The sequence below is a fragment of the Tubulanus polymorphus genome, chromosome 8 (genome assembly GCF_964204645.1).
Source record: "Tubulanus polymorphus chromosome 8, tnTubPoly1.2, whole genome shotgun sequence".
NCBI lineage: Eukaryota > Metazoa > Nemertea > Palaeonemertea > Tubulaniformes > Tubulanidae > Tubulanus > Tubulanus polymorphus.
The window spans coordinates 7,916,413-7,943,691 of record NC_134032.1 but is presented as its reverse complement, the minus strand read 5'-3'; the positions used below and the strand labels follow the sequence as shown (position 1 = coordinate 7,943,691).

Genomic DNA, 27,279 nt, shown 5'->3' with positions numbered 1-27,279 from the left:
TATGTATTTCATGTTTTCATGCCTATAACTTAAAAACCCTGGCTACACCCCTGCTAGGTGGAGACTTAGCTTGCTGGAAAAAAACATTCGAGTTAACCAGTTATGGGCCGCCAGAGAAGGTCAGTGACCTGGAGGAAGGAGTTGTAGGGATGGAAATTTAGACTTCGGATTGTCACTTGGCTTTTACTTGTACTTAGCATTTTCAATAAGCGCTTCAATTAAAAACTGCAGCTCAAAGCAAGATGTCACATTTATCTAAATATATGCTTATGGCCTATGCAAAAATCTGATGCATTTTGTATTACATGTACTATATTATACAATGAATGCTACCCAACATTTCATCGCTCGGGGTAGAATTATGCCGCTTTCAACTTTACTGAGCATGCCATAAGAGATGGAGTGTACTGCGCATTTCAAAAGCTCTTAACTCGGCGTGTACAGAGTTAGAAATTTTGTTTAAATTGTAGAGTAAATGTTGCCTAACCCAGAAAATAACTGCAACCAGCAAAATTGGTTTTAAGCCTAAGTCCAGAGTTCATGATCGGAAAATACATAAGTCCGAAAAAAAATATTTGTTCTAGTCAAAGGTCGTAGTTGGCTGTGTCCGAGTGAATCTGCTGTCTGCACCCTTTTCACTTAGACCATCACCTTTTCAAGGGCGAAGTCCGGACGAACTCATTTTTCACAAATTAATTATGAATGTCTGCCTAAACCTGATGGTTCAGATATGGTGGCAGTTTAATTCATTTTCAAAGAAAAATGTCCAGGTTAGGCCACACCAAAAGAAAATTCTGTTTCTCAGGCAGGGCAAGCTCGAAAATCGGTAGGTAGGGAATTTTTTTCCTTATATAGAAAAATACATTTTGGATATACTTTTGAAAATGGGGTAGGTCGCCGTCAATACTTATTACTGGACAAAATTTTTAGTCAGGAATATGATTAACTGTACAGCTAGAAGACCACAATAATAAAAGGAAATTGAGGTGTTTGTACAATTACCTATATAAAAACAATATTTTGAAAATATTTAACGGAATTCCTGGAATTTTACAATCCAAGGTCGCCATCAATGTCTGATTAGTTGTCTGAGCATGGCTGTATCATTTCCAGAATGTGAAATCCGATGTGATAGAATAGTTTTATGATGTTGATCTTAGTGCCAACATCACGATTTGATTAAAAAGGAAAGAATATTTATGCGAACCGAGAGTTTGGTAGTCAGTCGGCCACATAGATATTTTTGGAAAAAATTATTTCACCCAAGATTTTGAAAAAGGTTCGATAGGCAATTTATATTTTAATTTGAAAATGATTATTTGAAACGACGAAATATCGGGCTGGTCAGGCCCGAGAAACAGGGTTTTCTTTTGGCGTGGCCTTACCATATCATGATGCCTGGACGAACGTGGTGCGTGTACAGACAACACGATAGGGCTAGGTTTACTGTATTTGTCAAACTCGTACCCAGGATTCAATACCAATTTCGGGTTAAATTTTACTGGTTTGTCACAGGACTCGGTTCCACGAATGTTAGAATATGTCACTCTTCTATAAACTCTCAGATTTCAGCTACTTGAATTAAAATTTCAACTTCTTAACTTTTGGAACCGGGGCTTTTTAGCTCTCTCACCAAATGCTTTAACTATGCTCGCGATATCTTAATTCAGCTTTCATACGATTTCGCTTTCAGAATTTCATTCGTGCCAAGCGTTTTTTCATCGGCGAGCCCGTCTGGCAGGCGCACGATCGGCCGAGTGCGGACACAATGCAAGTTCGCGGTGATGATCTAAACACGATCGGAGTAAACGCATAAGTTTTGAGCAGGTCGGTCACGGGGTCGAGAACCACTGCACGTACTCAGTTAATAGATGCGCGGTCGGCTATGCTTATATCCGTATCAGCTGGGACCGGCTAAATCCAGGCTAGGCTTATGCAATGCGGTACATGCGTAGCGCGTATATATGTCGTATAGGAAGGGAAGTATTTATGCTGAATGAAACACATGCGATATGAATATTTCTACTAACGATTCATAAGGGGCCGTGCATAAAGTACGTACGCTTGACTTCCGGGTATTTTTAACTCGCCCCCCCCCCTCCCCCATGTATGCTCTCTGAATTTTTTTTTTTTTAATACCCCCTTGCGTACATACTTTTATGATTGACCCCCCTTTCCCTGTAAAAGGGATTTTTTCAGGATCCGTGGTTTAAATAAGGCAAAATTCACCAGCATTCATTAGAGCTCCGACGGCGATGTACGTATTGACGAAGTGAAAGACCGAGAATGGGGAATTCCCGGGAAATACCGACAAATATATAGGTGATATTTGTAGAAATTACATTGTGTTCCGTGCACAATGTACGTACTATAAATATTAACTCTCGCCCTTGGTAAAGTATGTACGCTTTGAGCTTACCCCTCCCTCCCCCTGTAAGCAGCTTTTGTATACGGATTTCTGAAACCCTGCCTATGTGCGTACGTACTTTATGCACGGCCACTAATAAGACTGCCACATAAGCTCTGCCATAAGCCAGATGTCACATCGAATTATCTGCACGTGGTTTATGCAAAAACTTGCAATTCAAAAAATAAATCAAACGTTGCATTTTTGAATTTTAGAATTTTAGCATTTTTTATACATTGTGCATGGATTCCATATCATAAAACTTTCCACGTGTTAGGTAAATGATAATCGCATTGAACAAGCAATGATTTATGTGTAACAGCAGCTAGCCTATAGATTATTTAGAACAATGGTTGAACCCTGACTAGAATCATAATTAACTAAAGTCGATACAACCTTCATTTTTGAGTCGCCAATTTCATAATATATGAGGGTCCCCGAAATCTAGATAGACACCGTAAGACGAGACTGGAGAGAGAAAACAGCCAGTGAGCGAGAAAACGTATAAAGAATATAAGTTGTTCACTGGCGAAGATTCTTCCGACTTTCATTTCTATCATAGGCAATATATGATTACACGTTTCGTATTCTCAAGTGAATTCTTTAAAGTCTTGAAATACACGGAACGAACTTCGGGTCCAAGAAAGAAATCGGTTTGTCATATCCAGTACGGGGCCAATATTTAGGGGGGGGGGAGGTTCGAACAAACCCCAGCCGTTGACAAAGTTTGATTTCATTTGATTTGATTTATTTTGCATAAATAATTGGTACAGAGATTATAACATGGCATAATAGTTATTACATAATATATAGTCAGTGTAACAACAATTTAGTTCCGCTCGATGCTGACCTTAAGAAGATTTGAGCATCAATTTCTTAAGATGTATTCATTGGTAGCACTTTCTCATTTATTTTCGTTCAAAGTATGCTTGCTTCCAAAGTTAGTTGATTTGAGGCCAAGTTGTTGGAAGAAGACGTAAATTCCTGCCCCCACCCCCACATTTTTGAAATTGCTTCTCTGCATCTCGTTTCAAAAAAATGTCTGTGCAAGTACTTCCACGACTTGACGTTGGCACGGGTACCATACAAAAATTTCCACTTTCGAGAAAAAAGTTCCATTTTCATGAAATAAGTAAATCTTTAATGAAAATCAATTTTTCTGGTTGGGGACTTCTTTCAGCTTTTTAGCTCTTTCAGCGAGGTATTGATGTACCACGGGTAAAAATCTATTAGTTCTAAACCTACGTTCATTCAAACCAGTGTGAAATTATTTGTATTTCCGACAAAATCCGATTTTTTCACATTTCGAAGTTCGTTATACGATGAGGCCCTTCCGGCGTAAGTTATTGAACATTTAAAAATAAGAATTTCTGTTTAGATTCGTATCTGCTTGTTTTAGGTTTTCGCGAAGTGTGGTCTCGCCTTGCTCAACCGCCAACCGCCATGAAGATTTATGAGGATAATCTGATAATATGAGGATAATTTAATAATTTTAACATGTATCTAATAGATTGATCACATCTATATTTATAAAAAGAATTTACCGTCAATTGTAGTTATAAAAATAATATTTTCTAATACATACGTTATGTTAATTATGAATGTTTATTGATGTATCGCGCATAAGCATCTCCCGTTAAAATATGTACAGGTATCGTTCTAGGTGCGGGTCTGGTTGGTATTTTCGGGGTCTGGACCCCTGTCTTCCATCCATTGAGGATGCACTATTTGTCAAGCCGGAGATTCTTAAAACGAAGATAGCATCTATAACCCATCCTCGCTTGTCAGGGTTTGATTGCAGCCCGCTCGAACTCGCAATCAAAACCTGGCAAGCGAGGATGCTATAACCTGATAAGTGGGAAACCCGCTTTTGGCATGCGTAGTCGCTGCCCTTCCTCTTCCTTTAGACCCCTGTCTTATTATATTTTTGTTGATTGGTCCCGGCAATCGGCAACCTTGACTCAGCACCCTCTTGCATACAATTTGTGATTGCCCAGACTGCATGTGCTCAGTACATTTGCTTGAGAATTAACAGTTGAACCTATGATTCTGTTTTGTGGGCAGATCCTGGGGGTCCGAGGGTTCCGTAATACTGTCCGACAATACTGTCAAGCCTTGTCCGTGTCCCTTGGAGATGCCCCTCAATCCACGTGCCCCTGTGATATGCACCTCATGTACCTGTAACATACATAGTTATGGCCACGCAGTGTGGGCAATAAATGATCACAGCCAGCATTGAATTAAAGATTTTATTCTATAAACAGTTGAGAGGATGTCAATTCATTTGTTCGTTTTAGTTTTGCATTACATGCACATCAAGTTGAATATATAAAACTTACTTTTTGTCGTATCAACGAAATATTAAAACTCATTTTAGTATCGCGTGGAAACATGTCAACTTTTTCTCAGTCTTTCGTTAGAACTTTGCATCAATGTCCTGCTTTAAAATCAGCTTTTATGGTTTCAAAACCCACCAGAAAGGCCCAAAATTGTCTAAATTTTTTAGATTTCTAGAGGATCCCCCGGATCCCCTTTAATGCCTTTGCGCCTGCAGCGCTTACGAGGCATGAAACGGAAGCCCATAATATTGGGTGCCCTTATACAATTTAAAACACAAGATATAGGACCCTGGATCCGCCACTGCTGTTCAAGACGAAACCCGTTTATTGCGATGATTTCCTGCATGTCCCAGCTAAGATATTTATAGCAATCAAACTTTGAAACCGGTTTAATACAACAATTTCACTTTTGCCCTCAAGATTCGTATTTACGAGCTAACAGACATTATAAATTTTTATCAGCACACTTTCGAAAGTTGATTGTGCACACTTTAGCCGAGCCGTTTTTATAGGAAATGAAATACCAGACATAAAAAAGTGGTAATTCAGTCTTCACTCAGCAAATGGTGAATGTTTGAAGGGGGAAGCAGATTGATACCTGTACTATAGTATATGAACTAAAAATAATATATTTGGCTGGTTTGTTTTGAATGTGTATTGAATTATGAAATTTATGAATCATGAATTATGGATGAAAAGTAAAATATTCCAATAATAATATATATTTGAATTTCAAATCTGTGTATTAGTTTTTTTTACTCAGCTCCACTGTTACTGTGTGACTTTAATTTGATTTGGGATATAAAGACCAAAACATTGTTCGTTTGATAAAAATGGAAGTTTTAGTCTATTACTTTTAAAACCCTCGTCCAATTTTCAGTCTTATCTGATTAAATACCGAATATGAGATAAAGCTTATATTTCCGCTGAAATGTTCCGAATTTCAAGTGACCAGACAATGAAAAAAACTACATGGTATACATGCATAAGGCTAAAGGTGATACAGTGGAACCTCGTGACAACGAATTTCACGGGACCAGCGATATGTTCGATAACCGATAGTTCCAGTATGAAAATGATTAGATTGCCTTACTTGGGAAATGCTATATCTGATAAATCGTTAATGTATAACGAAGTTCGACCAAGTTATTTACGGCATACATTGGCGGCCGACTGTGAGTCAACTTAAAAGCTTTAGCTGAAATGAAAAACACGGTGTCATTTTTGCAGCCAAATCAATTCAATCTGCACATCTCTGGGTAAATTTTACCATGAATTACGAATTATGTGAAGGTGAACGGAAAACTGTTACTCCAGGGTCCTTGCAAGGTAAATAGCTGAAACTACACCAGACGGAGCGGACTCGGGGTGGTCTCGGGGTTGGAGCCCTGCCTTCTCATAAAGGTGCCGTGGCTCTTTTTCGTAAGGATAAAGATCGTTAAAAACCTGAAAATTTGACAATCATTCGGAAATTGCATCTCCAAGGTGGGTCAATGGGGGTATTTTGATGATTTCATAGGGATATTGGCTGGGATACTTATGTAGCCAGTCATCTTTCTAGATAGGTTTGGGTCATCTGATGTGGCAACCATCTTGGAAGTGTCTATCTTGGATGATATCAGTCTAAGGAAGATTTATTAAAGCAAAATGATATGAAATATTTTCTGGGGCCATTCACAGAAATTTATTCGGACAAAGTTTATCTACAAAATATATTCATGCAAGTACCGTATTTTCTTCTTACATCAACACAATTATTACATTAGAAAATTGTCGTATTTTGGAGCGACGATGTTACATTGTATAAAGGGAATAACCCCAGGCAGCAGATGTCTAGCACACGAGATCAGTTGTTTTAAGATACCTGGAAAATTATTGGTGGGCTAATTTCTAACAATCAAACCACTTGTAATAGAGCTTCATACCCCTCAGTCTTTAAAACAAATTCAACCACGCTTAGTAGCCCTGCAGATATTAGTAACGGATTTAACAACTATTATACAAATATTGGCAAGTCACTTGCTCAAGACATACCACCCTCCCAACATGATCCCAGCTTCTATCTTGGACATCCTCTTGCCGAAAATGTATTCTTTTTACCGACTAACAGTCTCGAAATCCAAAATATTGCCAAAGCTTTCAAACTCAAAGATAGTTGTGATCATGATGACATAAGCCAACGTGTCATCAAACAAGTCATTGATCTGATTTCTGTTCCGTTAGCTCATGTATCTAATCGCAGTATGGTTACGGGTGTTGTTCCTAATGCTTTAAAAATTGCCAGGGTAAAACCTTTGTACAAATCGGGAGATGACGATATTTTCAGTAATTATAGGCCTATTTCACTACTCACGTGCTTTAGCAAAATTCTAGAAAAAATAATATTTACTCGTTTATCTAGTTTTCTAGACAAATATGGAATTCTCAGTGAGTATCAGTTTGGTTTCAGAAAATACTATTCTACGTCCCTAGCAGTTGCAACTATTTCTGATAAAATTACTGAAAGTATGGATAAAGGTGAGACTACAGTTGGAATATTTCTAGACTTGTCAAAAGCCTTTGATACTATAGATCACAAAATATTTTTTAACAAATTGGATCACTATGGTATCAGAGGCTTACCTCTTTTGTTGTTTAAAAGTTACTTGTCGGACAGAAAACAGGCAGTTGTTATTGATAAACATACTTCTTCTCTTAGTCCAATTAGTCTTGGAGTGCCACAAGGTTCTGTCTTAGGCCCAATTCTATTTCTACTATACATAAATGATTGCGTTAATGCTTCTCCAATTTTCCAGTATGTGTTGTTTGCTGATGATTCCAATATTTTCAAAAGCCACCCAAATCCGAGCCATCTTGAACTCATTGTAAACACGGAATTAGCTAAACTTGTAGATTGGTTTCTTCTTGTTGGGCAGTTTGTGTATTGTCATTCCCACAACCTTCTACCTCGCACGTTCGCTGATCTTTTTGAGTTAAATGCATCAATTCATAATCATCATACCAGATCGAGGACTAACCTTCGTTTGAGTCATTACCATACTAATGTTTAAAAGTTTTCATTGAGAGTAAAGGGTCCAAAACTTTGGAATCAAATTAGTCAGTCAATAAAAACCAGTAAAAGTTTGAATATTTTCAAATCAAATATGAAACGCCATTATATATCCACTTATTAATTGATTGTCCTCTTTTGCTGATCCTTCTTAAGCTGCTTTATATTTATTGAGCATACTAGTGTATTTTCTCGTAAATCTCTGTATTTATCGCAGTTAATTTAAAACAGCAGTTTATTAGCCAACTACTACATTTTATATATTTAACATTCCTTTTCAGGGTTTCAGTTTATACAAGCCTTGCTTTTTCTGAAACCCCAGTTTTATATTACAACATTATGTATTAACAATAACATTGTACATATTGTTGCAATTTATTTCTGAAATAGATAAATAAATAAATTTGATTCAGGCGTCTGCTCATCCTCGTCGCGGGCAACCTTTGAAAGCGAGTGACTGGAATTTTTACTAGACAAACTGTATACGAACAGATTTACCGAGGAATCAAGCTGAACAGAGACGCTACAAAGTAGATGTTAAGATATGGGATAAAACCTTTGAACTTGAAAAATTTGATAAGCATTTTGTGCAAAGCCATTGGCATTTCGAGTAACGCAAAACTTATTACAACTGAAATGGCTAGTAGAACAGCCTGGTTATAATTTAGTTTTTGACTGCTCATTTTGGAGCGTCTACTAGACGCTATGTATGTACAGTGAAAATATTACAATTATATTTGCAAGAGCTATTCCAAAAAATGGTATGAATACCTCTAATATGTGTATCACGTTACCCGTCTTTTGAGTTCGGGGAGGGCGAGGCAACGCAGCCCAAAGTTGTCCTCTAAATGGGCAAAGAACACTGACCTTTCCAACATCTCTAGTAAAATACTGCCAGACTTGAGTAGCCAGACTCAAAATAACTATCAAAACAAATGTTGAACGTCGTTCTAGTGCAGATAATCCTAGATTTAAGTGGAAAGAACACGAAAATTAGTCGGTCTAAACTGATCAGCATTATAAGTAGATTCCTAGTCATTTTAGAAGTAATAGACGTTCTGACCGTACTTAAGCATGCCGTCGGCATATCTTCCAGACTTTGCAATGGCCGTACCCGATAGAAACATATTATCCGCTTTCGTCAGCAGACGTAAAATGTGATACGTAGTTATTGCACTTTTAAAACAAAAAAGAACGATGTATGTGTAAACATTAAGGAACAAGAAAATTAATTTTGATAAATTATTTGACGCCTGCGAAAAATATGTAGAATTTTTGGGATAAGCTAATGTGGAATTGCTAATTTGAAATCGAAGTTTAAAGAAATTTGGGGAATTATGAGATTTGGCGATTTGGTAGGTGATACAGGCGATCTTCGACTGTATAGTACTGGTTTCAGTATTTTTTTAAAATTGTCAATATTTGATAACTTGCGACGACTTCATTCACTTTTGCCTGTAAGCTAGTCTGCAACTTCATTGCTTCTATAGTTGAGGAACGAGCTCTCCTGATGCCATAGGGGCTCAAGTCCATTATAGCATTAAATAGTTCCAGCAGAGACTTATCACATTGGACTGTTATTTGGAATTAATCCGCCAATATTGGTCTGTTTGAATCTTACGACAATACGCCATAGGGACGTGCGAACATACCGACAAACCGACATACCGACGAACCGACAAACCGACATACCGACAAACCGATGGACAGACAAACCGCCGAACCGACATACCGACAAACCGACAAATCCGTGCGTGGATTACACTTATATAAAGTGGCTGGGATCGAGGGGCTGGGTATGTATCTGGATTACCCTTGTATAAATTGGCTGGGATCGAGGGGCTGGGTGGTGCATGGATTACCCTTATATAATGTGGCTAGGATCGAGGGGCTGGGTGGATTACCCGCCGATTACCCTCGTATAAAGTGGCTTGGATCGAGGGGTTGCGTGGATTACCCTTATATAATGTGGCTGGGATCGAGAGGCTGGGTGTTTGCGTGGATTACCCTCATATAAAGTGGCTAATTCTAAGTCTCTTTTCTCTCAGGAACCCCTCTCAATGCATGATTTTTTGGATATCCTTCAATACAGTTTAAAGTGGATTAAAAAACGATAATTAGGTCAGCTGCCAATGCATTCTGTTTCCAATAAGACTTCTATCAGGTATGTAATACCAAAACTGACTGAGCTAATATTAGTATTAGGATCGAGGGGCTGTGCAATGAGTACGAGTAAAATCCCACAATAAATGAGGGTAATCCACGACAAATTCATTTATTGTGGGATTTTACTGGTAATTGATGAGTTAAATCTATACTCAAAACTGTGAAACTTGGCCCATTTCACAGTTGTTATTTGAAATTAGTCCATTGCCAATAGTAACTCAGTAAACGAAATAACTTCATTTTAAACGAAATAAGCCTAGTCAAATCTTAACTTAGAACTGTGCAACTGGATCCAGGTCATATATATTCTACCTCAGATCTGTTTTAGGCAATCTCCCTTGTAGTGTGTCATTGAGAGTAGTGTAAAAAAGACAGTGTTGTTTGCTTTTTTCTGTATTGTTCATGCGCACATAACTTATGTGTTTGGTTTGCTCGTAATTATGCATTTCATGCCAATTTCCGTGGTAAATTGCTTGATTGGGCAGTATTAACAGAAATTGGATGGCATACAACAAGTCGTCTGAGTTGTAGATATTATCATCTTGACTTAGATATCGTTCGATTTCTATAGCAAAATGCTAATTTTCTGCATTTATATGAACACGATTACTTTTTTTTAAATATTTGCCTTAGACGAAGGCCCATGTAATTATAATACGAAATACATCGAATATGTTCTACTAGAAATGAGCAGTAAGGATGGCCCGAATCATTGCTCCGGGCCGAAAAACTCGAGTGATCGCAGCTTTATGTTTAATCATTAAGCCACACGCGGTTCCCACTTTTGTATAACCTCAGCGTTTTGTGAAACGGTAATGTTCCATTTTCTGACTAGTCGATCGCGAATAATTTTGTGTGTCTTCAGTTGCCTTCCTAGTGAAGAGGGCTTCAAATAGTCTATAGACTCAATTAATGTTCCGGTTTGTAATCAGCATCATGGATGAATTTACACCGCGGATGTGGTTTAAACCCTGCCTTCTCAGTGGTGACTGTCAGGTTTGATCCGTACAGGACGAGAAATTGAGCGTCAACCGATGCATTTGCTTGAGATATCATTTTAGACCGCACCCGGCACACAGTTTCTGTTTGGTTCGGTTTAATCAAACCTCCGAATCAAAAAATCCGTCAGCAAAATAACATTTCAACGATTGTCTGACTCCCCGATCCGAGAGCACACTCAAATGGGCACTTATGCTGAGAAATTAGAAATCCTAACCGCAATCAGTGTTATAGTTGTTGACGTCAAACGATTTATATTGATTTTTTTTTTAGGAAAGCATACGATCACTAATTACGCGCTGAAGCTGCGATCATTACGAGCGAAATAGATACAGTAGACTCCGCTTACCTCGGAATTCTAGGGACTGGAAAATTTTTTCTGAGGTATGCGATTTCCGAGGTATATATGGTCCGCAAATTTTGTCATAAAAAAATTTGTTGCTGACACGTGGGCTCAAATTACATTGTATATGTACCATATCTGACAGGTTTTTATTGTTATTTCAATCAAAACCTCATATCCCCCGGGAGATTTGACTTGTCATCTTTTATATAAAAACATCGTACTGTAGTACACCAAGTAAAGCCTCCTTCCCAGTTGAAAGAATTTAAAAACACGTGGGTTTGATGTGCAGTGACAAGTCTATAGCTCCGCCTACATCCATTCAATTGACTATTCGTGTTAAAGACAGCCGAGAACTAGCGCGACTGGCACGCTTCCAATTCTTACGATCATCAGCATATCTATCGCAATACACGTGGTAACACAGTACAGATGTTGATTCACGTCGCGTCCAAGAACAGGTATTGATTAATCTGTTTCAAGTTGTTATGCAGTAGGCTAGGGATGCGTTTTTGAAAAAATATTGTCGGGACGATGTTCAGAATTTCCGAGGTACACGATTTTAGGACTCAATTTATAAAAAAATCATTCTGAGGTATGCGATATTCCGACGTATGCAACTCCGAGCTACTCGGAGATTTTCATTTAAGAAATAATTGCATTAAGAAAAATATTTTAGATTTGTTCTGAGCTAAGCAATATTCCGAGGTGTATGACTCCGAGGTATGCGGAGTCTACTGTACATAAGAATCGTTATTTTTAAAAAGCTCTGGGCTTACGTATGTACGTACTCGGATTCTCCGATAGACTAAAAAGCAGGACATCTCACAATTACAGCAGGGGTGACCTGCATCACAGGTGAACAGCTCTACAATTAAGTCTTTCATTACTAATCATAGCCAAATCAACCGTAGAGCCGAAAGAGGAACCGTGTGAACCTGTGGTAGAATAAATACAACGAGGCAGGTAGTAGGCCCACTTTAAAGGTTGACTAGTTTATTTGACTTTACGAGCTGTCGTTACTAATGTCGATGATGCGACAATACATTCACGTTCGCAAGCTCGTACCTCAAATAAACAACCTAAAGCACTAACCGTCTCATTTAGCTGAATCATTAAATCAACGTGCTGGATGTTATTCTAGCAATGAAACTAATTTATTTTCCCAATAGATTATATAACTGATAATAGATGACAGATACAAACATTTTGCAGATAAAACGGTTAAGGTGACTTGGCATTTTGGCAAATTGTTCCAAACAACAGGTCCAGAGATTTCAACATACAATTGTGTTTAGGTGAGTCCTAAATCTAACTTGAATACTTGAATATAGGATCTGGTGTGTTCTAGATTCAATTATTCTTATTGCTCTTTTTGTAATAAAAGTGATGAATTGAGCCTATTTGCATAAAGTCTGGAAAATTATTAAATTGTAAATGAGGTAAGACAAAACTATGATAAAGGGTAGTAAGGAGATTGATGGGAAATGTTTTTATAATCCATTCAAAATTCTAATGGAGCGTGAAACATGACTACAAATAATTAATACGTACGTTAACAATTTTTGAAATGGAGTCCAGTTGAATTTGTCATCGATAAAAAGACCTAAAAATTTGCACTGCGTACACGTTTGATTAATCCACCATTTAACCGCATGGAAAAATTGAAGAGATTTACAATGCATTACCAAAACTATAAAGTAGCATTTCTTGATACTTAAAGGTCAAGTGCCCTCTAATTCCTACTTTTTTGACGCCTTATAGAACGTTAACATTATGAAACCTAAACAATGATAACCATTCAGCGTCATTTTACAAACGACAACCGTAAATCGATGTGCAAAACGTCACAGGTTTATGTGTACACATACAAGCTATTTGGCAAAATATTATTGATAAAGATATAGAATGGCTCCCTGGGATTATATAATGACCTCTATTTGAACGTCGAAATGTTATATCGCATTGAATATCATGAGAAGACGTATTGTAATAGTAAAGGATGTATGATTATATCAGGAGCGGCAGGCATAGATAGAAATAATAAGTAAATCGGATTATTCGGTTAAATGGTGGATGTATACACGATTTGGAAGTCTGATATAAAAGTCAGACCCTGACATGGGGATGCTAGTGGAATGACGAAGCTATCTACGATGTGTGTAAGGCCGGCGTGAATTTCATCTGCGGCTACAAGCGGTCTATATAAAAACGTGTAGACATATAATTTCAATATTCAAATGTTTTAGAAAATATGTTCGATATTAGACGTATGCAGGTTTCATGAGTTTAGCAATTTATAATAGCATAGCTGTCATATACGGCTCCGCGTCCACTGATGGCATGTGTATAAGGTGACAATTCAATTCAATACTTTATTGATCCTTATTACATTGAAATTCCGGGATAAAATTCCAAAAATCAATACATTTACAAATTTTGAAATAAGAAAACACAAAATACAAGACACACGGGTAATTCATACAGAATAATATGAATAAGTTATTTAAATGACAATGTCTACTTCAACCCAGACTCAAGTCTAGGATATCAAGTGACAGCCAGACCGGGCCCCAGGACCGGGCTGGCTGGCTACACGATATGCTCAAAGTCATGATGAAGCAGACATCAGAAGAGCTCTTTCTTCAACCATGGAGGCGATGAAGTTGCAGACCAGCTTAGAGGCAAAAGTGAATCGAAGTCGGTCACAAGTTGACAATTTTTTTTTAATTAGACCAGTCGAAGACTGTATCATCTACCCAATCGCCAAATCTCATAATTCCCCATAATTCCCCCAATTTTTTCGCAGGCGTCAAATAATTTATTAAAGTTAATTTTCTTGTTGAGGTTTACTTTCCAAATGATACTTAAGAATAAATAAAATGACCTGGGATCAGCCTTATAGAAAAAAATCACTTATGTGTCTTAAATCAGTAAAATTAAATAACTGGATCATTGATCTATATAGCGTATGCACCTCGGCCGCAGCCGCGTGTCAGCGCCACATTCATGCGTCATCTTTGCCAAACAAACGTACACGTGCGTGAACTCAGTACACCAGCCTATATATAAAATCTATAAAACAACATCATTCCTTCGCTTTATTCACAGCTCTACTGCTGGCTATACATTGTATGTTTGTTGTGTTATGTGTTACAGTATCAACAGTATCATCAGAAAGTATTTAGGAATCTTAAACAACTTCTAAAAGGATTAATACGTTACGAATTGGTGATTATGCGGTGCGGGATTAGAGACTGGAAACTAGTGGATTATTTCAGATTTACACTGCTTATTTCACCGCGGATTGTTAAAATCCATATAATAAAGCTAAATTCATTGTTTTAAATCAAATATATTAGTTTGCCATAGCTTTGCTATTCATTAAGCGCACCAAAAGTTAGTTATTCTTCAGTGGTACAACGCACGTAGAAATGTGTGTTTGACTACAATGACGTCAGCAATCGTGGGTTTTCACAGCAAACGCGCACCTGCTGAGTACGGCAAACTGGTGAAAATAGCCGACTTTAAAATCTTATTTCTCAGTAATGGCTTTACTAAAATTAAAATTAGTAACACACTTATCATTTATACACATATCACATTTAGAAGTTTTACACAATATTCTATTTAGAAGGCACTTGACCTTTAAACTGCATGCGCTACGTAGTATGCCAGTAACATGGCTCTGCACGCAAATACACAACACACACGCACGCACACATGCGCGCACACTCACGCAATTACTAGGGCCCGTTGAGGCTTCACATACCGAAAACTGAATAGCAACTATAAAATGTTGCAATCGACGAGAAGTTGCATTTTCTTGAAGTCGAGGATCGTAACAATTAGAGTGTCAAATAGCTAACGATTCAATACAATGCTCCATTTTACCGTGACCGCGATTGCGTTATTCGCGGAGCAATCCTCTTTTTGACACTCAGTGTTAAGGTCGACGGGTAAATTTGGAATTGCAGGAATTAATTCTCATCAACGGATGAAGATTCTACATTCTTGTTCGCTGTTCTCGCCCGGTTTTTTTTTTTACGCGAGATTAATTCATAATACATTTCTAAACGCACTTTTGAATAGGTAAAACAGAACGTTTTATTTCTGTCCAAATTCAACATTACCGTATACGTCAGTTATATCATCTCGAGTTTATTTTTGATACAAGCCTCTTTTTCCTCATCAGGCGTTTTGAGAAACAAGCTCAAGTCAATGTGTACCCAGACATGTAGAATTAAATGATAAGTCTTTTCTTATTAAAAATCAACAAGACAAGATTTAGAACTGCAGTTGATAAAATTGAAAGGTGAAAAGTGAAAAAAAGTTTATTCAAATCTCTCTCACACACACGGTTCTGTACAACCTGAATTATATCGGTGCCGTGAGTAATGATATTTTTCAAAAAATCAAAAACGTCAGCAAAATCTGACTCCAGTAGAATGTGATTTTTAGATGAGATCTATTGAGGCCACTTCATGGAACTCTGTTGTGCTCCGATTGTATCGGGTAAATTGTTTAAATAAGTTTTGATTTCAACTCTAGAATGTTCCACAGGTGAAAAAGAATTAGTGCACCAACGAAACGAACCTCTTTGCTTTGTAACGAGGTAATTTACAAAACGTTCCGAGGAATGAAATGCCAACTACAGAAATGTATATTCATACATATACAACGTGTTTATGAGATGAAATGAATTTGAAACAAGAAAATTAACTTTAAATATAGCTGCAAAGCAGCGATAACGGGTTTTCTGGATGCATGTGATCGAAAGGAAAAATTAATTACCGGGTATTCGATGGAAAAAATAAAATGAGATGATTTGGATATTATCGGAGCAATCCTCTTTTTGGTTGAATGGTCTAACCCCAGTATAGTCCCCCGTGATTTGGAAATTCTCGGAGATCTCCTTTATTTACTTACTAAATGACGTCACAAACTGTTATTTCGCCGGTGCTTGTTGTCTAACAATTCAATTCAATTCTTTATTTACAGTAACCTAATAAGTAATTTTCAGTTTCAAATAGGATGGAAAGTACATTCAGACAATCTGTTGGTTCAGAGAGACCGTTATTACAGTATCAATTTATACATTTCGTTTCGAAGCTGTCAGTTGCTGAATCTGACGAAATCGGCGGAAAATATATGATAATAATAATCAACAGAATTTAAAGAGGGTTTTCGACGAAAGTCAGAAAACCCTAATAAATTATTTGACGCCTGCGAAAAAATGTAGAAATTCTGGGATAAGCTAATGTGGAATCCCAAATTTGAAATCGATGTTTTAAGAAATTTGGGGAATTATGAGATTTGGCGATTGGGTAGACGATACAGTCTTCGACTGGTCTAATTTAAAAAAATTGTCAACTTGTGACCGACTTCGATTCACTTTTGCCTCTAAGCTGGTCTGCAACTTCATTGCCTCCATGGTTAAAGAAAGAGCCCTTCTGATGTCTGCTTCATCATGACTTTGAGCATATCGTGCAGCCAGCCGGCCTGGTCCCGGGGCCCGGTTTGGCTGTCACTCCGGCGATATCCTAGACTTGAGTCTGGGTTGAAGTAGAAATTGTCATTCAAATAACTTATTCATGTTATTCTGTATGAATTACCCGTGTGTCTTGTATTTTGTATTTTTAGGGTTTTCTGACTTTCGTCGAAAACCCTCTTGAAATTCTGTTGATTATTATTATATATTTTCCGCCGATTTCGTCAAATAAAATTCATCTTCATTCAGATTCGGCAACTGACAGCTTCGAAACGAAATGTATAAATTGATACTGTAATAACGGTCTCTCTGAACCAACAGATTGTCTGAATGTACTTTCCATCCTATTTGAAACTTAAAATTACTTATTAGGTTACTGTAAATAAAGAATTGAATTGAATTGTTAGACAACAAGCGCCGGCGAAATAACAGTTTGTGACGTCATTTAGTAAGTAAATAAAGGAGGGCTCCGAGAATTTCCAAATCACGGGGACTATACTGGGGTTAGACCATTCAACCAAAAAGAGGATTGCTCCGATAATATCCAAATCATCTCATTTTATTTTTTCCATCGAATACCCGGTAATTAATTTTTCCTTTCGATCACATGCATCCAGAAAACCCGTTATCGCTGCTTTGCAGCTATATTCTTATTTTAGAATTTGTCACTTTATTGAATTTGGGAATTTTATCCCGGAATTTCAATGTAATAAGGATCAATAAAGTATTGAATTGAATTGTCACCTTATACACATGCCATCAGTGGACGCGGAGCCGTATACGACAGCTATGCTATTATAAATTGCTAATCTCATGAAACCTGCATACCCCTAATATCGAACATATTTTCTTAAACATTTGGATATTGAAATTATATGTTTACACGTTTTTATATAGACCGCTTGTAGCAGCCGCCGATGAAATTCACGCCGGCCCTACTCAGATCGTAGATAGCTTCGTCATTTCACCGGCATGCCCACGTCAGGGTCTGACTTTTATATCAGACTTCCGCATCGTGTATACATCCACCATTTGACGGAATAATCCGATTTACTTATCATTTCTATTTATGCCTGCCGCTCCTGATATAATCATACTTCCTTTACTATTACAATACGTCTTCTCAAGATATTCAATGCAATATAACATTTCGACGTTCAAATAGAGGTCACTATATAATCACAGGGAGTCATTCTACATCTTAATCAATAATATTTTGCCCAATAGCTTGTATGTGTAGACATAAACCTGTGACGTTTTGCACATCGATTTACGGTTGTCGTTTGTAAAACGACGCTGAATGGTTAACATTGTTTAGGTTTCATAATGGTAACGTTTTATAAGGCGTCAAAAAATGATGAAATGTGAAAACAGTCACAAATTGAATTGCCTGTCGAAACTTCATTTTACATACTCTACGACGAAGGAAACTTCCTTTTAAGGAATGTTTTCAAACGGATCTATACACGACCACAGATTTCAAACTGCTACTGAAAATGTTTGATAACCGTCTTGTAACAGTACATGCATGTACAAGCAGTGAGCCAGCATTACCGCTTTTTAAAAATATATACATAGCTTTATTTCAGGAAAGATTTTACAATAAGTTATTTTGCTAAGGTCAAAATTGACATTAATAGCAAAGTTATAAATATTTAACATTGAAAAGACCGCTATATAGAAAAAAAGACTATTACAATTATTAAGAACAAAGTAGTCTATTTAGAGACATTTCTTCTCTACGATTTAAATTTGGAATCATGGCTGTCGTGATTGAGGAAACTTGTGATGGTCGTTTATAGAGTCTAGATTTAAAAATTGAAAAGTTTTGAATAGAGCGAATATCTGTACAAGTGTCATTCCAGACAGTCATAAGTCTAAATATAGGGGAATTCTTAATCTTACTTGGTACACGATGGGGTATACGAAAAGGTTGTTGATTTCTCAAGTTTCTTTCAGCTATATTTTGGTAGGTACTGAAGAGCGATAAAACATAAGAGGGCTGCATACATTTTGAAAATTTATACATGAAAACTTTTTGTCGCTCGAGGCGCCTGCTTGATAATGATTGCCAGTTAAGGACATCTAAAACTTTTTCTCTACTAGAACCCGTGATACAGCCAGATACTATGATAGCAGACTGGTAATGGAGCTGTTCAAGCCTATCTAGAGTTGTTTTGTTGGCGCTACTAAATATTACATCACAATACTCAAAGTGTGGGTATGTAAATGAACTATAGATTGTGTTCAGGTGTCGTGATTATAGTACGATAACCACACTCAAACGTGGTGAACAGATGATAAGATAAAAACCCACTATTTAAAAATTAAAAGAAATCTACAATCGAGAATTTATTTATTGAAACAATCTAAAACATAAGAAGACGACGTTTCGATCTCACACTAGAGTTCACACCTGACGATGATCTTTAGTGTGAGATCGAAACGACGTGTTCCTATATTTTAGATTGTTTCAATAAATAAATTCTCGATTTTAGACTTCTTTAAATTCTTAGATAGTGGGTTTTTATCTTATCATGTCGTGATTTGCCCCTCTGCTCATGCCAGATATTTCTTACACGCCGGATTAACTACATTTTAAAATTCAGCGTTTTAATGTTCTTGGGATGTTATCTGTTATCTTCAGTACTGGGTATTATTACATTCAACGCGTTAACGCTGTTTGTTTGTTCTATAACAATGAAATCTGATGTTTAGTTTCTCATCAAAATTCGCGCTATAAACGATATTTTGTTTATGATCGCTACATTCATTATTTATCCGCTGAGAACTGTATACATTTACACCATTTTAGGCAATATTGTGTTTCGCAAAAATGAATGGATTTTCGGGTTCATTTTTGTATCAATATCTTTGCCGTTTTTCTATATATTTCAGATAACTCGTAACTGGTGCACTGTACTGCTCAGCCTAGAACATTTAATCGTCGTAACGTTTCCAATAAAATCTCGCAAAATTCCTAAACGATAGACCATCTTCCCATAAACTACAGGGGCCGGTTTGATTGACTGGTATTAACTTTAACCCGGTGGCTTACTTAATTCATTTTCAATTGAGTTAACCCCCGGGCTAAAGATGATAGCCCTGGAATCTGTATTATTTGCCTACAATGGTTCAGAGCAAAAAGGCTTTTTGTAAAACACAAGTTATGGTTTTGGTTTTAAACCACATACCCATCTCAATATTTTTCTCGGCGGACAAAAAATAAACCGTATGAAAAAATAGCAACATTTTTGGGAATTATATTCGATCAGATATCAACATGGAATGATCATATCATCAATATATGTAAAAAAAAAGTATCACGGGGTATTTGGAGTCCTCAACAGGCTCAAACATTTAATCCCTTCTGATGTGCTAAAAATCTTTACTTCTGTCTTGTACATTCACATTTGAAATATTCCATCACATTCGGGGAACGCTTGTATTTCGAATTTTTAACCTTTATTTGTACTTCAAGGCAATTATGATAATAACACGCTCGTACTGGTTCGAGCATACCTAGCCGATCTTTAAGAAATTTAACAAAACTGCATGATATTTATAAACTTCAATTGATCACATTTGTTTTTTTTTCACAGTGTTACATAATTTGCTACCCACAGTTTTTAAAGAGTTTTTCTTCTTTCGCAATGTTACACGTAATAGGTGGTCCTCACGTCGCCCCAAAAACCTGCGTATCGAATTTGCTAGATTAAATCTCAGAATTAACTCTATCAAGATTCAATGACCTAAACATTAGAATGCACTACCAATCAAGATTCAATGACCTAAACATTAGAATGCACTACCAATCTAAAATCTATAAGTCAACTGAGTATTTTTACTATATGCCTAAAATTGTATCTATTTAGTAATTACTGAGCCCATAAGCTTGTTAGCCTTTGCATTTTGTTCATTTTGTTATCATAATAGATCTAATAATAACTTTTGATTAGATTTTTTGTGCTACATTCTAGTATGATTGTGTAACGAGTGAATGAGCAGAGAGAGTGTGAGAAGGTGTGTATGTCATGGAGGGGAAACTTGTTTAAGCCGTTTATTTGGCTTTTCCTAACCCCTCGCATAATTTATTGCTACATTGTTTTTTCATTATACATGTATACTTAAATGCTTTATATCAATCTATGATGTGAATAGATACTTATACGTATACATAAACGTACGTACTCAGGGGCGGATTCAAGGGAGGAGCAGGGGGAGCGCTCCCCCTCAAAATTTCAAGGTGCCCTAAAAAATTCTTTTGAAAATGGCAGAGGCTTACGCACCCAAGAAAACTCCAAATATCACTGTTGTGTTGTTGGGTAATAGTTTAGTAGTTTAAGTAAATGTACTGAAGTTGGAGTTCATGGCCAACGTTGCTATTGCGAGACAACCTGCGTTGATGCGTACGTCATAAATAAACAATAAATAGAAGCAATGTAAATAAGTCTGGAAGTGACGTATGTTTCTACGAAGAAAAACCTAATATGGTGCGGCCATGAGCTCTGATGAGTGAAAAAGATATCATTGTGACGTGTGTAGGTACGTCAACACTCCATACATGGATTGGAGGAATGTTGTGACGTATGAATACGTCACAATCCGTAAATACCAAGACATGTGTGGAAGAGGGCCTGCAAACGTTGCTAAACAGTAAAACAATATAAAAAGGGAGCGTTTATAGATTAGAGGGGTTGAAGAAAGCTCAGGGGCCGGGGAGGCTGGAGAGAAGAGAGGGAGGTTTTAGAAAGAAGGGCGCTCAAGGTAAAAGATTTTACGCATCTGGTTACGAGAGAATAAATACGAATAGATAACTTTAGAAGTTATATACGGGAGCATTAAAAGAAGTCAAGAACCAGAACCGAAGATCCGGCCTAGAACACAGTAGTAGAGATTTGCGACCACAACAGTGTCACAAGTTCTCCTAATAGTTGGTGCGTGACTTCTTTTCCAACAATGGTGTTGGCCGGCTTGTTTATTTGGGTTGTCCTCAGCTTTCTCCTTGCTCAAATGAATTGAATATAAGTTATAACATTGTCTTCTTATACGATCACACTACCTCATTATTTTCTTCTTATTGTTACATTCTTCTGCTTTATCTCCCATCTCCATTGAACTCCAAAAACCTTTGACTTATATACTAATTTGTACATTTTTCACATTTCTAAACCATCATCTCACCCGCTTCTAATATTACCCTATTTGGAATTCATTCCCTGCTTCTTCCATTCTACTCCCTCCTGTATGAAACGAATTTGACGAAAACTGTGTTTTCGTCCGGTTCCACGATCAGCAGAAAGGTGTACTTTCGCGGTTTCTTCAAAACGCAGAAATGCAGAAACGCAGAAATTGGTGTGTTGATTTTACGGACAATAAAGCTAAATTTAATTTTACTCTATCCAGCTTAATTTCAGTAATTTCCGTTATACCATGTTGTTGAAATTATGCAGACGACATAGCCAAATTCATAATCGTTCTGAGCCACGATGAATGATTTATAATTAAATCAATAAACTGAGATTTATGATTCTGCTTTTTAAGAACTCATTCAAAACCCAATGCTGAAGCACAAAAACGATAGTGCCGACAACGGTTTTTGAAAAAATGTGTTAGATATTAATAACTTACTCATAAAAATCCAATCATATCATGAGAAAGTTTGGAAGGGGGTCCAAGAGTTTTTTGCCAAACCTGGGAGTAGCATAGATCTTTGAGCTGAATACACTGATCGAGACGTGGTGGTACTAGGTTCCGACGAAACTGGTACGAGCCTCGTTTCAATCGTCGATGAGCATCTTAGTCGACGTCGTACATGGGTCTGGTTCATGTTTAACGGTCAGTTTGGGTGGTGACCTCACACAGGCGTCTCTGTCTGCGTTCTACCATCGACTTCCTTGACTGACGTCATGTCAGTTCCTTTCTCCACAGTTGATGATCCTGTCTGGGTTGATATGGTATTGGTTTCCGCTTCGGTTTGTGTGCCATCTTCTCCCGAGATGACCAGTTCCATCTGGGTTGAGGAATCCTGGAGTTTGTGGCACCGTATTTTGTTGATTTTCTGCAATCAAATTAATAGGCTACTAGGCGCAGAATCCTTCAGAAATCAAAGGAGTCAATACAGGGATTTTATTAATTATACGATTTAAGAGATCATATATTTTCCGCCAATTTCGTCAAATAAAATTCATCTTCATTCAGATTCGGCAACTGACAGCTTCGAAACGAAATGTATAAATTGATACTGTAATAACGGTCTCTCTGAACCAACAGATTGTCTGAATGTACTTTCCATCCTATTTGAAACTGAAAATTACTTATTAGGTTACTGTAAATAAAGAATTGAATTGAATTGTTAGACAACAAGCACCGGCGAAATAACAGTTTGTGACGTCATTTAGTAAGTAAATAGAGGAGGGCTCCGAGAATTTCCAAATCACGGGGACTATACTGGGGTTAGACCATTCAACCAAAAAGAGGATTGCTCCGATAATATCCGAATCATCTCATTTTATTTTTTCCATCGAATACCCGGTAATTAATTTTTCCTTTCGATCACATGCATCCAGAAAACCCGTTATCGCTGCTTTGCAGCTATATTTAGGATTATTATTCCTATCAGTTAGTGATGCATGAGTGACGACATATTCAGTGATGCATGAATGGCGGCAGTCTCCCAAATCACCCAGCATTACACCCCGAGGAGTGTTTCAACACGAATCACCGGAAAAGGATATTTACTGTAAAAAATAATTTACGAATAAAAGATAACTGCTGTAAATATGTTATAAGAATATGAACTCGATTTGCTGAATAGAAAGAATTAGGAAATAGTTATAATGAATTTTCAAAAAAATGTGTTCTATTTTTGGGATTTGAACTTAGTAACCATGTGGGTCAACGTATCGTAATACTGAATTAAAAAACATGTACGTAAAATGACACCGGGCCATATGCTAGTATCTAAGCGTTTTTATCTAATCAAATTGCTTTGGATTTCGTAGACTCATTCACCTGATGAAGCTTCTATTCATTAGAAGCAAAAGCTCGTGCGTCAAATAAATAGTTAACCTATACAGTACTACTCGTCTCGTTACTTCGATTAAAAAGGGAGGGTTTTTAGTTTAGTTTGGTTTTAGAGAGAAATGAGTCTCGGTTAAGCTTTGGGAAGAAACTGTTGTCAGAAAAAGAAAAAGCTTTAGAGATAGAATGTATACATCCGGCTAAGAGAAAATAAAGATGGATAGACTCAAGAAATCGTTCGACTTGTTTTATATAGAGAATTACAAGCGTGTGAGATATATACCAACAACACAAGTAAGAATTGATTTACTCCAAAACCCGACAGGATACAACCACAACACTGCTGGACATTTAACAACCATAACAATACGTTGGCTCAACTGGCGTAGAATTGGTTTGACAAATTTACCGATCATTTGAAATTTCGCGGAACTCGAGAATATCATTGTGAAAAAATGATAGAGGATGAGTGGTCAGCGTGTTTTTAATATGTGTTGAAGTCGGGAAATTGTGAGGAAAAGAGACCTAACCTCATCAGCGTACACGTAGATTAAAATCTGAACACATTTTTTAATATGGCGCTTCCCCTTCCTCAAGGCTATTCGGATATAATCGAAAACAATCTGTTTCCAATTGCAGCTTAACTACGATTTTATTCGCGTCGACAGCTGGACCTTATGATCTTATGCCGCGGAAGTCCATAAAAGCAGCTTATCGTTAATGAATGTGACGTTATTCACAGTTTTTTTTAGAGTAAACTGTTTACTTATTCTTATTCCCAGAGCAGACGGATCACAACGCGTGTCAACATGAGGGCTTGGTTTATGGACACGACCGATGCGGATCAGAGGGAACTGCACATGACAGACCCGCCTCAATTCGTCGAGGTTGATCACTTAAAAAAACTCGGAATTTTATATTGGAAAGTAAGTTAATAAAGTAAAGACAATGGGCCAGTTCTGTTGCCCAAATGTTGGTTAAAACTGGATACCGTAACAATGCACAGTGTGCGGCGGGCCGCACATGGCATAACATTTATATAACATTCCCTAACACACGGCATAAGGTGCGCGTTCACACGCAAACCACTCACTCGTTACTAAACAATGCTTTAACAATGTGAGGCGATTATATTCATCTATACAACCAATCATTCAACGCATACTAGACACACCAATAAATATCACTCAAGACATCGTCTACACAGGAATTACTAAAACAATAGAAAGAGATTTCTTCAAACGCACACTCGCGAACTACCTTTTGTTTCTCGCACAATCCATTTTGTACAAAAATCACTACAATTTAGAACAAGGCTCTGGCCGCATCAACACTATAATTTATTTCAAAAACTCGCTAATAGATCGCCTAAACCAAGAAATCATGCTTCAACAAAACCTTCATATTTGGACTCTTAACAATGTACTTATACACCTGGATGCAAACGGACTGAATGCAGTAAACAGAATCACAATCGACACCATTAGCGTAGTCTATTAATTAAACCCAACGCCTTTTTTATTACTTACACCTACATATCCCGACTTTGACACTTGAGGTATGTTCTGATTTAGATCGAACAGGGATGACGGTCTATCAATACGCATAGAACTGTCTGACCACTTTTGCTCTATATCATCACATACGTATTAGTTTACTGTTTCTGATGTTTTGACTGTAAACTCAGTCTCATTGCCACGATAGCCGGAACGCTGCCTCCGTTTGTGACCTTAGGATAGCAAGCTCAGTCTATCTACGCGCAATGGTGACTGGAAAGTTGCCTCTTGACATCAGTCTCATTAAAAGCTACCAAAAACTTAATCGTGACAATATAAATAAAACCCGATCAAGACTGTATATATGTAAGTGTACAAACATGTATTCAATATTCACGTGTCTGTGCCGCTTTCTTACTGACGGTCTATCAATAAGCATAGCACTGTCCGTTTGATTGCGATACATTCACGGACCTAACTCACTGTATATTAGAAACACATAACTGCTCCCAGTGTAAAACTTATACTTTTAGGCAAATTCAGCACCAGATGTGAAGTACCAACTGCGCACCCCTTGACGGAGAAACCCATCTTCATCGGAGCTGCACCGTCGATGTCATACAACTACACTTCGGATACCCCAGGGCCATACTCTCATCTGGAAAATTTGCGTTTCGAAATGTGCTTTCTTCCTATCTAGTCAACACGCGGGATCATCAACTTAGAGGACTTCTACATCAACATCTACCCGAGGAAAAAAACCACACTAAACTATCGGACTATTTACACGTAGAAAACGACCAAAAAAATATAAAAATGGACAAAATGATCTTGTAATATAGCTATTTCCAGAATCTCATTGTATTAAATTAGGCAGCCAGAAAAATTCATCCCAATCAGTCGCTTGCCGGTTCAGACTGAATGGAAGATTGTTTGGATGAACCGGAACCAAATTTCCAGTTATGTACTTCGATTTTAAAATATTCTGTTAACTCGACCGCCGATCACACATCTATATCTGTACTTCGATTTCCGATTTCAAAATCAAACCCCCTGTTTCGCTCCCGGCAGGTGTGGTGGGTCTGTAAGGGACACTCAATCGAAAAATCAAACAAAATTTACCAGCCAAATAAATAAATAATGGGGAAAATCCCTATTTTAAGATCGAAAAAAAAAAAAAACAATGTGAGGTGAGGTGAGTCACTTCCGGAACCTGTAGCAATTCACACGCAATCATTTGACCGATTCGACCGGTGCTGAAATTTAGCTCGGACACGGGCCCATTTGACACGCGTGTGAACAGTTGTTCCGGACCACATCTGGCAACTTATTACTGGTCTCTAACCAACTTGAAAGCAACTGGCCCAAGGGCGATAGACATGGGTTTTTCCGTCCTGGCGGAGTTTTTCATGTGTATCACTTTATGATCTCAAGATATATTGTGAATACTATAATAGTGAATACTGTAATGCTGTAATCTGGATTTAACTGTATTCAGTGTATACCATTTCAAGCATGAATTCTCTTTTATATGTTAAAGCAGTTTGTGATTTACACATCATTGAACACAAGTATTTATACTGTTGAGCCCTGTACTGTGGGTGAGAAATAAACTAGACGTCTTCTAATACAGTCGTTCCGTCGTTCGTAGTCTAACAGGGAAGGCGTTTACATGGTCCCTCGAGCCGTAGAGTTGTAGAACTGAGAAAACTGCTACGTGAAATCCGAGTCTGAATCCGAGATGTCTGATTCTTTGAAAAAGCAGAAAGCCAGCAGAACGGCAAACCGTGGAGTGGCGACAAAAATTCTAGGGGATGTGAAAACCTACGTCGAAAAACAAGATGTCCTGAAAGCAACCATTGCATTAGAAACTCTCAAGCGGAAATTGACGCAACTGGAAAATATCGACGCACAGTTACTTGAACTTCTGGAGTCCGATGAAGATATAACGTCGCACGTGATGGAA

The 27,279-nt window shown here is 37.5% G+C and overlaps 1 protein-coding gene across 15 annotated transcripts in view; it reads left to right on the top strand.

Annotated features, from left to right (window-relative positions):
- LOC141910040 (acireductone dioxygenase-like) overlaps positions 1–26,514 on the top strand; it is a 31,676-nt gene extending 5,162 nt beyond the window's left edge. For 2 of the 15 annotated variants that reach the window (XM_074800738.1, XM_074800734.1), the window contains one exon: positions 3,807–5,476. In XM_074800738.1, the coding sequence (XP_074656839.1) occupies positions 3,807–3,854 (48 nt within the window). In that variant the 3' untranslated portion in view covers positions 3,855–5,476. Of the gene's footprint in view, positions 1–1,693; positions 1,828–3,806; positions 5,478–9,843; positions 9,960–11,233; positions 11,361–12,518; positions 12,602–18,900; positions 19,016–24,599 lie in introns of those variants that run through there. The other 13 variants (XR_012619808.1, XR_012619807.1, XR_012619809.1 and 10 more) reach the window with 13 other exon arrangements.
- The last annotated feature ends 765 nt before the right edge of the window (positions 26,515–27,279 follow it).